At 48.2% G+C, this 15,390-nt stretch overlaps 1 protein-coding gene across 1 annotated transcript in view; it reads right to left on the bottom strand.

The window, feature by feature from the left end:
• Positions 1-15,390, bottom strand: part of CHRNA7 (cholinergic receptor nicotinic alpha 7 subunit) — a 156,465-nt gene that overhangs the window by 54,560 nt on the left and 86,515 nt on the right. The window contains exon 4 of the mRNA XM_053581983.1: positions 12,379-12,488. Coding sequence (XP_053437958.1) covers positions 12,379-12,488 — 110 coding nt within the window. The remainder of the gene's footprint in view (positions 1-12,378; positions 12,489-15,390) is intronic.

Genomic DNA, 15,390 nt, shown 5'->3' with positions numbered 1-15,390 from the left:
TCTTTGCTAACAACTGCTGATGGTATGCTCTTTTTTGGTTTCATCTTATTTTACTGGAGTGCATCCTTGAGTATTTTTCAACTTGAGTCTTTTTCTTGGGGTGGGGGTTCCACTTTGTTGCCCTTGGTAGAGTGCTGTAGCATCATCATAGCTCACAGCAACCTCAAACTCGTGGGCTCAAGTGATCCTTCTCTCTCAGTCTCCCAAGTAGCTGGGACTACAGGCACCCACCTTAATGCCCAGTTAGTTTTAGAGACAGGGTCTCGCTCTTGCTCAGGCTGGTCTGGAGCTCCTGAGCTCAGGCAATTCATCTGCTTCGGCCTCTCAGAGTGCTAGGATTACAGGCATGAGTCACTGCACCTGGCTTAAGTCTTTACATGTTTGAAACTGTTTTAATTTTTGCCTGGATAGTTTAGTTGAGAAAAAATATTTTATTATAAAAATAATTCTTCCCTCCAGTTTTTGAAAGTAATCCTCTATTAGGCAAATTTATTTCCCAATACCGTGATTTTTCACTTCCAGAGCCTAAAAGAGTTTTCCCTTTATCATGAGTGTTCTCAAATTTCGGCATTATCTCTGAGATACATGCCTCATTTTGCTTACCCTCCTCAGCACTTATTATGGAATTGGCACATGCATAACCATCTGCTTCAATTCAGCAGGGAAAAGATCTATTGCTTAAGAGATAAGTGATACTAGAATTATTTTCTATACCTTCAAGAATAGTCAGATGCTTACCTCCCAGCATACACAAAAACCTTTAGGGAAAATAAAAACCCTCCAAAATGAAAACCAAACTACTGAGTTTACCAAAAATTATTAGAAGAAACTATAATAGAATGATTTTATAGTCTTCTGATTTAGAACCTGAAAGCTAAAGGGATTCATAGAGAATGTAACACAAAGAACGTGATTACTTAAGAATATTGAATTCGTTTTAATAAAGGACCATAAATAATGTGAAAGACAACTGGGGTGATGTTTAGTGGATAATCCTTTGTGGCTAATTGGCATGGGTAGTAAATGAGAAAGGAGAATGATCATTTCTAGATGAATTTGCTTCTCAGGCTATGACCCATACCCTATGCTCCTCCCCCACACAACCAGAATACACTTGTTTTTTATTTATGGATGCTGTTAAGGTCTCCATCCAGACAGCGTGAGTTCTGGCTTCCAGCCACTCCTTACCCAAACAGTGTAACAGCCCCAACCAGTTCACTCACCCCTGTGACTTCCTGCTTTCCACATGCTTCTCGCCACACTAACGTTGGGGGGCGCCTGTGGCTCAGTCGGTAGGGCGCCGGCCCCATATACCGAGGGTGGCGGGTTCAAACCCAGCCCCGGCCAAACTGCAACCAAAAAATAGCCGGGCATTGTGGCAGGTGCCTGTAGTCCCAGCTACTCGGGAGGCTGAGGCAAGAGAATCGCTTAAGCCCAGGAGTTGGAGGTTGCTGTGAGCTGGGTGAGGCCACGGCACTCTACCGAGGGCCATAAAGTGAGACTCTGTCTCTACAAAAAAAAAAAAAAAGACATGTGAACAGTACATGGCTCTCAAGAGGCTCCTGGCCAGTGGGAGGAAATATAAGAGTGCCGAGATCAATTTGCTGCATCATGTTTGTTTACAAACAAAATGTGCTCCGGGTACACAGCAGCCCAGGCTGGGAGCTGTGGCCAAGAGGCAGGGACAGACTCTCAGAGATCTGCAGGGCTGACCTGAATGCCTTCCATGGCAGCTCATTCTTGACCCTGACTCCTATTATGTAACCCTTCCCTTGAATTACAAGCAAATGTTTTAAGGGCCCTTCCAAGATGATCTCCCACCAACTCCTGCAGGAGCCTGCAGCCCGACTCATATGTTCTACCATGAAGCACCCCACTGGGCTGGCCACTGGGCCTTAGTCTACCAGTCTTCTCAATGTAGCCTGTCTGCCCTAAGGTGAGGGGCCCACAGACCAACACTGTCCTAGATAAATCAAGATGTGTGACCTCACCTCTGCCAACAGCGGCAATGTTCTCCCATTGGATGAGGCTCTCTCTTCCTGATCTTTCCAACCTGTTGTGTCCCTGACACCTGTCATCTTCTGCCCTGCAAGATAAGATACACTCTGCGCCCCTGACTGTCACCCTTGAAGAGGCTGTCAAGTACCTTGGGAAAGTGTGAGGGTTTGAAGTCAAGGACAGGAACTGCGTGAATAAGACATTTGATTTCTGAAACTGTTTCCTCAATGGTGAAGTGGAGAGAGGATTCCAGAAGATGTCTCTGAAGGACACAAGATGAAATCTCATGAGACCACCTGGGGTAAAGTGATTTGTTACTGATTATTCATGCTTCAAGGGCATTATTCAACTAACTCCCTGTCCCCTAAAAGTACAGTATCTTACACAGAGTAGGGGCTCAGAAAATACCTGAGCTGACCTGACAGCATCAGCCCACCAGTTCCGTGGCCATGGCCCTGAGGATAAGCCCCAGTTTCTGCAGGTTGTAATACATGCTTGGAGCTCAGCTGAGGTCCCAGGATGTGGGGAAGGTCCAGTGACAGAGAACTCCCCATGCACTGTGCCCCTGCAGACAGCTGATGAGCACAACCCTGGAGGGCAGTGGGCATGCACAGGGACACACCCAGCAGCTTGGGAAGAGGCAGGGCAGCAGCTGACCTTGGCCCACGCCTGCCTACCCGCTCACTCCCCTCAGGCAGCTCAACTCATGATGATGACTAAACTTCTCATCAGATTCCTGTCTCACACGTTTATTACAAAGACCCGTAGGATCACGTTGGGGCTGTGCTTGATGTCACGGGGATCAATAAACTCATCTCCACAAGCCATGCTCTTGGGCACAATCATAGTGTCGGGGCCCTCGGGGTACCGGGGGTGGAGAGCTGCTCCACAGACTGGCCGGCACCACCTGCAAGAAGACAGTCTTGCCCTGGCCACCTCAGATGCAGAGCCGTCCCCAGAAAGTGCTGCTCACCACAGCACCTGGGCCTCTGCTTGAAATTCTGCTCAATCCCTGCACCGCAGCTGGGCTTTGTCATTCCTCCCTCTGCCGTGGAGGCTCTGTGCCCGCCCACGCCGGCTAGCAAGGGATTTGGTCAAAGAAAAGGTAGACATCACATGCTGAGGGAAACCAGCCAAGAAGCAACACTGGGAAATCCCACAGCAGCTTAGGGAGAGACAAACGCACTTCTTTTCTAAAGTGAAAGAAAAGCCTTAGGCAAGCAAAGAGAAGGTCTGAAAGTGGAGCTAGTTCGGAAAGAGGCAGAGGAGAGTTATTCTTCTTTTTACCTCATAGAAAAATAAAACACGAGAGCATAAGCCTGCAAGAACATATGCAAGAGCATAAACGCCAGAGGCAAGTGAGCAATGAGTCAGGTGCTGGAATCGGGCATAGCCAGCTGTGTTACCTCGGGCAAATGGCCGAGCCTCCCTAACCACCAGTTTCCTGCCCTGAGGGACGTGAATGCTCACCCCACATTCAGGGCATAGCCAGCTGTGTTACCTCGGGCAAATGGCCGAGCCTCCCTAACCACCAGTTTCCTGCCCTGAGGGACGTGAATGCTCACCCCACATTCAAGAAGGAGTGAAGGGCCAGGTGTACCTGTAATCCCAGCACTCTGGGAGGCTGAGACGGGTGGATTTCTTGAGCTCGGGACTTTGAGACCAGCCTGAGCAAGAGCGAGAGCCTGTCTCCACTAAAAATCATCCAGGTGCCCTGGTGAGTGCTGTAGCCCCAGCTACTCCAGAGACTGAGGCAAGAGAGATAGCTTAAGCTCAAGAGTTTGAGGTTGCTGTGAGCTATGAGACCACAGCACTCTAACCTGGGGCAACAGAGTGAGATTCTGTCTAAAAAAAAGGAAGGAGTGAAGCTCAGTATCCCAGCTACCAGTCCCGGGCACTGAGCAAGTCCCCAACAAGAGAAATTTGGTCCCTATGTGCTGAAGTCCCAGGAGCTGCAGCCAGGGACCTGAGCCCAGTGCATGGAATCGGCAGGCCCTTTGCAGAAAGCAAAGAACAAGGCGGGCAGGGTTTAAGGTCAGGTAGGGACAAACAGTCCCTCTAGTGCAGACAGCTGGGGTCCTGACGGATGACGCACACACACTTGCTCTCCTTCCCCCATTTTACTAAGATGCTACTGGAAAAAAACAGAAGCCTTCCCCTGCTCCACCTCTCATTCCCCAGAGGGCAGGGGAATGCATGTGCTGGAAGGAATACACCTGCAGACAAAATCACCTGCTGGGAATCAACTGTTAGCAAGTCAAAGGAGAATATGATTAAGTATTTTTACAATTACTCAAAGCAAAAAAGAAACAGAGCAGAAACTCTACCAAACAGTTCAGAGCTTCACCGATCCCACTCACAGTCAAAGCCAGGAATTCCACACCCCCCATCGTGTCTCTGACCCTCTTTCTGACGAGAGCCTCCCCCTTCCGCTGATCCTCTGTAGCCACACTGGCCCCGACCATTCTTAGGACTCACCTGGATGACATGGGCCTGTACAAAGGTACAGTTTTAAAAAGATAAAAACATCACAGGAGTACACTTGTGAAATAAGCATTTGTCAAAGCCTGTATTTTTCCATTAACTAATAAGCATTTAAGCCATTTCTGTGGGGCATCCAAAGAACAGACGCAGACATGGGCGACCAGGACCGAGGAGCTGAAACTGTCAGCAGAGGAATCAGGCCCCCACAAAACCTATTTGCTTCTCTACAGCCTAGACCACTTGCTTTGCTACGGCTTTCTAGAAGTGACAGAGTTGGAGAATAGTTTGAAGACTGACAGAAACAGTCAACTAGAGCATCATATGACCAGGGTGTGTGTGTGACCACACTGAACATTCCATAGGACACCTGACTGACTGTGCTTCTTCCCTTTTGTGTGTGCATTTCAAAGTCAATCAGAAGCATTGCTGACAAGCCCTCTGCACTAGCTGTTCTTTCCTGATACCACATGACCTGTTCCTTTGCGGCCATCTACCGATTCTGTGGTCTCCCCCGACCTCTGGCCACAGCACCTGCTCATCTGCAGGGAACACCTGTGCCCTGGCTGTGCCCTCCTCTCCCCAGAGGGCAGGGGTCTGGATCTGGTTGCATCATTGCTGTATCATCCATGCCTGAGTCAGTGGGAGCCTGTATGATTAGACAGTGGGAGCCTGTATGATTAGGCAGTCAGAGCCTTCACTAAATATTGGTTGAGTAGATGAATAAATTAAAAACAAACTGTATCAGCAGCTGGGATGAGATAGGGGAGGATGAGATGGGCAGTTGGGAGGATGGTTTTGGAGATGCAAACATAGTTTGGCTGGTTCTGCCTGCTTCTTGTTAACAGATAACTGCTCCCCTCTTGCCGCCACACATGGCTTGGGAGCAGCCTCCCTATAGACTAAGTGTGAATACTGAACAGTGCAGGTGCTATGCCAGCACACCCTCAAACTTCGTTCTCTGAGGTCCAGAACAGCAAATTGGGAATTCCTACCATCTTGGTTTTCTGTTGCTTACAGCAGAATACTTGAAACTGGTTAATTTATAAAGGAAAGGAATTTATTTATTACAGTTATGGAGGCTGACAAGTCCAGGGTCAAGGAACCACATCTGGAGACTGCGTTCTTCCTGGCGGGGACTCTGAGCAGAGTCCCAAGATGGCACAGGGCATCACATGGTGAGGAGGCCAAGGGAGCTAGCTCACATCTCTCTTCCTCTTATAAAATCACCATTCCTACTCCTGTGATAACCTATTGATCCTTTATTAATTTATTAATCCATGCATGAAGGCAGAGCCCTCGTGACCCAACCACCTCTCAAAGTCCCCTCCTCTCGCCACTGACACACTAGGGATTAAGTTTCATCACCAGTTTTGGAGAACAAAATATTCAGTCCACAACAGCAACCAAGGACCTTTTATGGATCCCTCTCCCCACCCCTGCTATCCCTACCCCAGCCAAGGCTGCATTATGGGCCTTCGAGCACCACAGGCCAACCTCAGGCCCCAGGACAGTATAGTTTCAAGAGCCATTAACCATAACAAGACTGAATTTCTGAGACTGGCTCCCTAAGATCCCATCCCACCAGGGGATGGGCTTAATACCGTAATAAGCAGGCTGCAGCCATGCAGAGCAGGGTCCTACCCAGGATGCAGGCCTGGGCTCTGCTGCCCACTGCTCTGGCTGAGAACACCCTTACCCACCCTGAGTCCTAGGACACTGTGTCTTTCACTCAGAAGCCGAGGTTGGCTCTTCAATCACACCCAGATGAAAGCACCTGGAACTTGAGTGTTCAGCCCCTCTGTGCTGGAGCGAAACACACCAGCAATCCTCCTCCCTGTGCCCAGGGCCCCTCCAGCTGCCTTCCCCAAGCACCTGCAGTTCTGCACTTGATCCATGCAGAGGGCAGGCGAGCCAGAGGCTCCAGGGAGCTGCATCTCCCCAGTCCCCCCGGGGAAGCAGCTCTCAACCTGGGCCTGGAGGCAGCTGACAGATAAACACCTCAGTTTCCTCAGCACAACACAGATGGGCTGCACACTCTCCCACAAGGCCCAGCGGGGGGCTTCCCGGTGTCCACAGCACTAGTTTGCTTTTTTTTTTTTTACCACTGCAGTTTTTGGCTGGGGCCACCTCTGGTATAGGGGGCCGGTACCCTACTCCTTTCAGCCACAGGCGCCGCCCAGCACTAGTTTGCTTTTTAATGCACACTATATTGCCTTCCCTCCGAAACTCTTGTCCTGGGCTGAGGGGGAACCTAAGACACGTGGAAAGGGAACAAATTCTATTTCATTGGTGACTCAATGATGAGTACAAAGATGAGCCCTTTGTACAGGCTGGGTCACAATGTACCTGAGTGTGTCCTGCAGATGCGGCCCTCCCCAGGCTCTGCCACCAGACACCGGGTCAGGGACATGCATGAAGGGAAGGCCCAGCCCACAGACGTTCACATTAGCTTCTCATGGTCTGTGAAAAGGGATGGCCGACCCCCACACTGTTCTGAACATTCAGAGCCCACAAAAACATCTTTAATAATCTTCTCCAAGGAAAAAACTCTCCATCATTGCTACAGAATTTTCTGACTGAGGCACTCAAAAACAAGATGCCCAAAGAGGCTGGGCATTGCCTGCCTGTGTCATGCAGGGACATCTGAGAAACTGTGGGGCTGCAGACTTCCCTTACCCAAGTCAACTGCTGATCCCAGCACAGCCTTTAATTCCATCCAAAGGGGAAAATCGTGACAAGCCATCCATAATTGCTACTAGCTTTGGGCAAGATCATGTTCAGAAAAATACTTGAGCTGCAGCTTTAAAGTGAAGCAGAACAAAGCAATGAAGAAATGACTGGGATCAGCACCAGGAAGAGACGCATTCATTAGCGCCCGTCCTCTCCTCCCAGTGACCCGGCCAGCTGGCTGGCAGTGCCACACTGCTTTCCTGTCCATCAAGGAAATAAGGCAGCTCGTCCCAGAAATGACGCCAACACGGCTGTTTTGCAGTGACCCAGACCTTTCAAAGCCCAGAAAAGGCATTAGATCTCAGAAACCATTAGTGACTCCAGCACCCAACAGGAACAGAGCGAGAAGTTAAGACAGACATGTTTGTGAGGCTTTGCTTGCACTGAATCAATGCTCCATCAAAAGCCATCGCTCAGGCAGAATGATGGCATTTAGCCTCCTCCTTTAGGGAGAGCCTCTCTGGCCCATTCATGCATTCATTAATGAACCAGCAGATGAGTCTACTGAGCAGAACATGTGATTTTGAGTGCCTGGAAGCTGGCAGAAAGTATTAAGCTTTACATATCTCAAAGTCCCCAATAACAGAATTATCAGAAAGTTTGGATCTTTCTAAAATCTAGCCTATTTTTGCTACTTCCTGCGTCAATTTTTGGACTTAGTCACAGCTTAATGTTTTCTGGCTTGCCCATTTAATTTCTTTGCTTTTCTTACTTTCTTCTCTGGCTGTTATTAGCAGCCCTGTACTGCACTGACCCAGCCTTTCTGCTCCCTACCCCGCCACCCCCTAACAACTCCTATATCCTCCTTTCCTCCTGCCATCTCCCCTTTGCCAGCTACATATTAAGTGCTTTGCTAGGAGCCCAAGAGGTGGCAAACCCTAAGTGCTACAAAGACAAGAACCCTGTCTATATGAAGGGGAAAGGTGTTCCAGACTTCGTAGGGATGTCAGAGAGGATTCCCTGCAGGACTGGGGGTTGAGTGGAGCCAAGGTCAGAGGGGGGACTGAAGGGGGCATTGCCTGCCAGGGTAGCAGGATGCTGGTGTAAATACCTTACATAGGAAGGGCTGGCCACAAGGCAGGGGGTGGCTGATCTGAACATACCTGGGGACCCTGCGGTAAGTCCATACAGCAAAAGGAAGCCAGCAAAGGGGGCCAGGGATGAGAAGAACACATCTGTGTCTGCAAACTCTCTCTCCTTGTAGGGTGATGTCATGATTTACACCCATTCTGGTCTTTCTGTGCCCCAGATTGCTAGTCCCACCCTCCTTCCTTGCCCGGTGATTGTCGGTCATCCCGGAGTGCACTTTGGCTGATCTTCCTTCCTACGGACCAGAGAGGGAAGGGGCACAGTCCCCCCCGCTTGACTCCAGGCAGGGCCTCTGCCCGCTGCAACCAAATGAATGTGGGTAAGGGCTGTTCTGGGACTCCCACGCTCAGTTCTTAAGAGGCCTGGTAGCCCCAACTCCCTCCTGCGGAGCACTCCCAGCCAGCATGCTGGAGGATGCCTGGTTCTTCAGAGGAAGTCTGAGAAGACTGGAGAACTGAGGCTGCAGGCTGCAGGCTGCACAGCCTCGGCCAAGCCCACCAGGGAGTGTGCCCCTTGGCGTGCCAGACAGTGAGCCCCAGCCCTCTGCTGTCTGCCAGTGTCATGTGAGAACCGGACCATCAGCCACATGGGTAAGCCAGCCGCATTGTGAAGAATATTATCACTTATTTTCTTTAAGCCACTGAGTTTGGGGTGGTTTGTTCTGGAGCAATACATGGGTGACATTATACCTATTCTTAGCTTAAATATTCTCTGCAGCCCATTTGATTCTATATTATATTTGTGTGGATATACAAGCCCCATATTTAGCAGTTACGTTAGAAAGGAAGTCCCTCAACAAACAAGGCAGCCTTAACACCCCCCATGGAGGGCACACAGGGGTAGCGGGAAGGGGAAGCAGATCTGGCCCTGAGGTGGGTCAGGCCTAGGGGTGGGGGTCGCACTGCTCCTCAGGGCCTGCTGACATCTCTCAGGCAGAGACTGTTCTATTTTTGCTCCTTGAAATTCAGTTACAACTTGGTAATTCTTCTCTAGTCAGAGAGCACTGGAATCACTCAACGTTTTATGTTTTGGAGTTAAATACACATAAGCTATATAAAACCGTCTCTTAACAGCCTCATTAGGATTCCACCATATCATAAAATTTATTCTTGATTTCAGATTTAAAACAAAACTAAACTGGAAACTATGAAAAACATAGATATTTGTTTCTAAATGGTTAATTTACCATCTTACTCTTAAGCAGAAAACCTCATCATCCTGCCTGTCAACCCATAACTGCCATCACTGAATTTCGACACTCTTTGCCAAGTACCTGGCAAGGCCAGCCACTCCATCTGCAGAGGTGTCTTTCCAAACTCTGCGCAGTTGGCATTTCTTCCATTTTGCAAGGGAGACATCTCAGATCGAAAGGTTGTAGAGATAGTTAGTATCATGACTTAAGGGTTACACCCAGATTAGTTCAACTCTAACCCTTTCCCCATAAGTGGTCAAGCGCAGTGCCCCTTCAGGGACTGAACCATGGCCTCCTCTCGTCCAAATGTTGAAGTCCTAATACCTAGTACCTTGAAATGTGACTCTATTTGGAGATGGAGCTTTTAAAGGGTGATTAAAGTAAAGTGAGGTTGTTAGGAGAGGCAGGATACAACCTGACTGGTGTCCTTATAGGAGTGTTATGGCACAGACCAGCACAGACAGCAGCTGTCATGAAGACAGTGAAAAGGCAGCCATCTACCATCCAAGGACAGGGGCTCACAAGAAACCAGCCCTGCCAACACCTTGATGTGTGACAGAATAAATTTCTGTTGTGGGAGTCACCCAGTTAGTATTCCATCACAGAAGCCCCATCAAAGGAACACAGTCCCCGAGAAAACAGGTGACCCAAGGTCCTGGCATGGAAATGACATGCTTAACCCACTCCACTGGGACCACATGCTCCTCCCATTTTAGACATTTTCAAAGCTCAACAAGTTTAAGAAGCAGAAAAGTGGCAGCAAACCAGAAGAGGCTATTTGTCTAAATACAGGCCCAATGATGTAGGTGAATGTGACCACTGGCAGCCAAGACAAAGGAGGCATTAAAAGTACACATAAGATACAGAATCACCCAGCCTGGTGGAAGCAGCCATGGAGGATGAGCACATATCAGCTCGTCCGGAAGGCAAATGTTAGATGGTCACACTGTTCCCCACGTCAGGAAAGCCCAGGACCAAAGTCATCATTAGGAAATAACCTGTTCCATGACTTAGCAATTATGAATTGGGCTGCAATAAACATTCTGGTACAAATATCTTTGTTATGTTGTGATTTTTGGTCTTCTGGGTATATGCCCAGCAGAGGAATTACAGGATTGAATGGCAGATCTATTTTTAGATCTCTGAGTGTTCTCCATATATCCCTCCAAAAGGAATGTATTAATTTGCATTCCCACCAGCAGTGCAGAAGTGTTCCCTTTACTCCGCATCCACGCCAACATCTCTGGTCTTGAGATTTTGTGATATAGGCTAGTCTCATTGGAGTTAGATGATATCTCAAAGTAGTTTTGATTTGCATTTCTCTGATGATTAAAGATGATGAGCATTTTTTCATATGTCTGAAGGCCGTGCGCCTGTCTTCTTCAGAGAAGTTTCTCTTCAAATCCCTTGCCCAGCCTGCGATGGGATCCCTTGTTTTTTTCTTGCTGATGCGTTTGAGTTCTCTGTGGATTCTGGTTATTAAACCTTTGTCAGAGTTATACCCTGCAAATATCTTCTCCCATTCTGAGGGCTGTCTGCTTGCTCTGCTTACTGTGTTCTTAGCTGTGCAGAAGCTTTTTAGTTTGATCAAGTCCCAGTAGTGTATTTTTGAAGCTGCTTCAATTGCCCGGGGGGTTCTCCTCATGAAAGCCGAAGTGCCCATCGATCCACGAATGGATTAATAAATTGTGGTATATGTATACCATGGAATACTATGCAGCCTTAAAGAAAGATGGAGACTTTACCTCTTTCATGTTTACATGGATGGAGCTGGAACATATTCTTCTTAGTAAAGTATCCCAAGAATGGAAGAAAAAATACCCAATGTACACAGCCCTACTATGAAACTAATTTGGGACTCTCACATGAAAGCTATAACCCAGCTACAACTTAACAATAGGGGGAAGTGGGAAAGGGGGGGGTGAGTAGAGGGAGGGGAATCGGTGGGATCACACCTGTGGTGCATATTACAGGGGTATTTGCGAAACTTGGTAAATGTAGAATATAAATGTTTTGGCACAGTAACTGAGATAACGCCGGAAAGGCTATGTTAACCACTGGGATAAAAATGTGTCAAATGGTTTATGAAGTGAGTGTATGATGCCCCATAATCATATCATTGTATACACTTATGATTTAATAAAAAAATTAAAAAAAAAAAAGGAAATAACCTGTTTAATGACGTTTCTTACCATATTTGAAATCTCATTAGGAAGAAACATTTCTAGGTTCTCTTACATGATTGTATGGTTTAACAAAGAATTTTACTGCTTTAGAAATTTACACTGCTTAGATACCTAGCTTTGTGGTATCTGGTCTACAAGTCAGAATGCCTTGGTTTACCAATGAATCCATTTCCTGGCATAAGGGCTATGAGAGAGAGCACAGGTCCGCATCCCACAGTGCAAGCTTCTGCACACAGCTGGAGAGGACAGTCCTCACGCACTCAGCCACCTTCACTGCAGAATCTCTGATGCACAGCGGGGAACACATCCAATGATGATGTGCTTTCAAACTGTGGACTCTAGCTACACGTCCCACCAGGGCAGCCAGCACCTTCTAGTATTGACATTAACTGCTACCACTTATTGCGGAAAGGTAATGCCTTGTCCAAGAATGCTCCTTATGCAGTAGTGCAGGCTCAGGCACCAACAGCACACACACCTATGCCAATGGCCACCTTACGCAGCATGCACGTGGGCATGCCACGCCAGGGACACCTTCAGAGCTTATTCTCAAAGACCCATCCACTTAGAAAGTCATATGGAAGCAATGGTCCCAAATTATAGATGACATATGTAGCATTTCTGTAGAATATTCAAATTCACTGGATTGCTACATGTATGCAAAGATAAAAGCATTTTCCTTTTGTCCAACATGCTTACCTGTTATAGAGAAGAATGTCTGGTTTCCAAATCTGGCCATCTGGGAAGCGAACAGTCTTGACACCTGGATATTCTGACATATTCCACTGCAGATAGTGATCTGTCCAGGACTGAGAACACAGGCACCATTAGCAGCACTTGCTTCCCTGCCTACTAATATTTCTTATAGGAAATTATTAGGTAAGTGTAAAGCCAGAAAGAGTTCCAGACATTTATTTACATAACTTAATTGCTAGCTATAAAATATAAAGAAACTGGGAATTAAATATTCTCTTCCAAAATGGACCATGAAGAGCATAAAAATCACATTTAAGGTCCAGCTGTCACCGCAAACAACCACATTAAAGTCAATTCCTAACGCTGCATGCCCCCAAGCCTTCTCCGCCTGCAGTAGATGGATTACTTTTAGCCAAATGAATATGGTTTTGCTTTCAAAGTTTTCACTGTGAGAACATTTTGAAAAAATGAATTCACTTACTTCGACTGGAATAAGAACCAGGCTGTACAAATATAGAATATTTATTTCCATGAAACAACACTGTGCAGCTTCACAAGAACCTCTCAGAAACTTCCAAGGGAATGTTTTCAGATTTGAATTCTGATTTTGTTACAGAGATAATGCTTGTGAAGATGCAAACACTAAACCTTGGGGTGAAATACTGAAGCAGGATGTAAGCACACAGCCGAGGACTAGGGCAGTACCCACACGAGCTCAGAGCCAGGCCTGTGCCCCTCCCTCGTCAGAAGCTCAACAGCCCTTCCTGGGCCCCACAGTCTCTGCAGACTGGTAGCTGCTCTACAGCCAGCACCACCCTGCAAGGGCCTCAGAGCTGATGGCTTTGAACTTAGAACCCCTTCCAAGTGCACATTATCAGGCCCCATCCTTCATCCAGCCCCTCTGGGATCACCCATGCACAAGAGCTCAGTCTTGCCAAGACTTGGAAAGGCACGTGATGCACTATCCCCCGCTGGGGCTAAGGTGGTACTGTATAATCATACAGGGCATTATTTGTGCAGGAAAACACGCCTATTTACGCTAACCGAGAAAAAAAAAATACCTCAATTGGGCATGGATTTCCATTTGATTTTTAAACAAATGAGTCTGATACAAAGTTCTGAAAACAAAATCTAGAGAAATGAAAAAATTAATTTTCAGAGCTGCTACAATTTGAGAATTGCAGATGAAGGGTTGTAGGCCTGCCTATCTCTCTTTGTACCGGCAATGAGGGGGCCAAGGGCATTTCCCAGAAATCTCCCCATTCTTGAGGGAGGTCAGGCAGCCCAGAAAGGCCATCTTAGATCTGGACCTCCAGGAATGAGGCTGTGTTCATGGAAATTGCAGAAGTATCCTCTGGGTCATTCCGGACTGAGACGTGCCATTCTGGGTCCCAGATGAAACGGAGGTGGCGAGGACAGGGCCCAGGAGGGGAGCACTCAGGAGGGCGGGCCTCATCCAAGTGGTTTTCCAGGAACACCTGAGTGCCAGCCAAGCTGTGCTTGCTGCAGCTTGCTCCATCTTGGCACCATCAACCTTGTGTTCCCCTTCATTTCTCTCCCTAGTCCTGGGCACAAAGCCCTTCCTTACCAAAAGCCTCTGCCTTTTTGCCAGGATCTTGCATCTCACACCCTGGGACACTTGTCTGGCTCACTTGCTGATTATCACACACCCAGTCACATTCACCATTGTTGTGATGCTAATCAGCATCACAGGCTCCAGAAACTGCCATGGGAGGTGGGCACGGTGGCCCCACACCCTTCTCCCTATCTGCTGAAATGTCCACAGAGGGAAGGGAGGTGAGGAGAGCAATGCTTGGTGGCCAAGTCCCCTTATGGCACCGCCGCAGCTGCAAACTGCCTGTCCACTTCCACAAAATCCAGTGAGGCGTCTTGTCCCCCATCCCCTGCCTGAGCCAGACAGACCACAGCCATTCTGCATGCTCACTGTCATGTGTCTGCCCACCCCTACCACAACCCAGGGGCATCAGTGTCATTACAAGGCAGCTCAGAGGGCTGGATCTTGTTAGTCTGCCGTTGGGTCAGGACTGAATTGCATTACTTCAAGCAAACCTGTATCTTTGGTTCTACCAGAGCTGGCCTTGGAGAAGTAAATGGGATGGGGGTGGGGTGAGGAGGGAGGGCATTTCAGATTCAGAAAAATCTGAGTTTGCATCAAGACTCTGGCAGAGACTTGCTGTAAGAGTCTGAGGAGGAAATCACCCTCTCTGAGCTGCAGTTTCCTGGTGTGTACCCTGCCTCGTGGGATGAAAAGAAGACAGTGCCTGCAGCAGAACGTTAAAGTCATATGGTCCTAACAGGCAAGTGATAAATGATGGCTTTAAAAAAAAAAAAAGATTCCTCCACTTCCCAAAATCCTACAGGACATAGCAACTGTCCTCATAGTAGTAACCCAGGTGCTGCCAGAGGCAGAAAGAGTTGTGGACATGGTGTTGGGGGCTGGGGCAAGGACCACACACCATGTGCCCTGGGGCCTGGTCAGAGCTCAGGAGTGCTAGTTCCCTGCCCAAAAAGCTCCCATGAAGGTTCCCTAAGAATGGATGTGGAATAAGGCCACAGACACACAGAAAGCAGCTGTCTGTCCTCACAAAGCTCTCCCTTCCTAGGTCCTTTGGGAGCAGGGGCAGGGGACAAAGTCTTTGCAGAGGGCACCTGGCATATTGCCCTTAGAGTGAGGCCTAACAGAGTTAGGTTCCTTGTGAACCTGGAAACCCCATCAGCACGTTCACAGGAGCCTGTGCTTTTCCTTCACTCCTTGTTTCTGTGAGATTCTTTCCGATTAAATCTTCAAGAGAAGAGTGTATGGGGTTGATACCAGGGGAGGAAGGGAAGGCATTGATCAAAATTCAGCAGAGGAATCCCAATGCTTCCCTGGCTCTGATACCTGGGCCCCCATGGGAACCTGCCTGGGGGATGCCCTTCAGGGGCGTGTGGATGCAGATGGGGCACAGGAATGCTGAGGGGCAGGAGTAGGAGAGGGAGGGAGGAAAAGAGAAG

Source organism: Nycticebus coucang, chromosome 2 (assembly GCF_027406575.1).
Source record: "Nycticebus coucang isolate mNycCou1 chromosome 2, mNycCou1.pri, whole genome shotgun sequence".
NCBI classification, from domain to species: Eukaryota; Metazoa; Chordata; class Mammalia; order Primates; family Lorisidae; genus Nycticebus; species Nycticebus coucang.
This window is presented reverse-complemented; position numbering and strand designations above follow the sequence as displayed.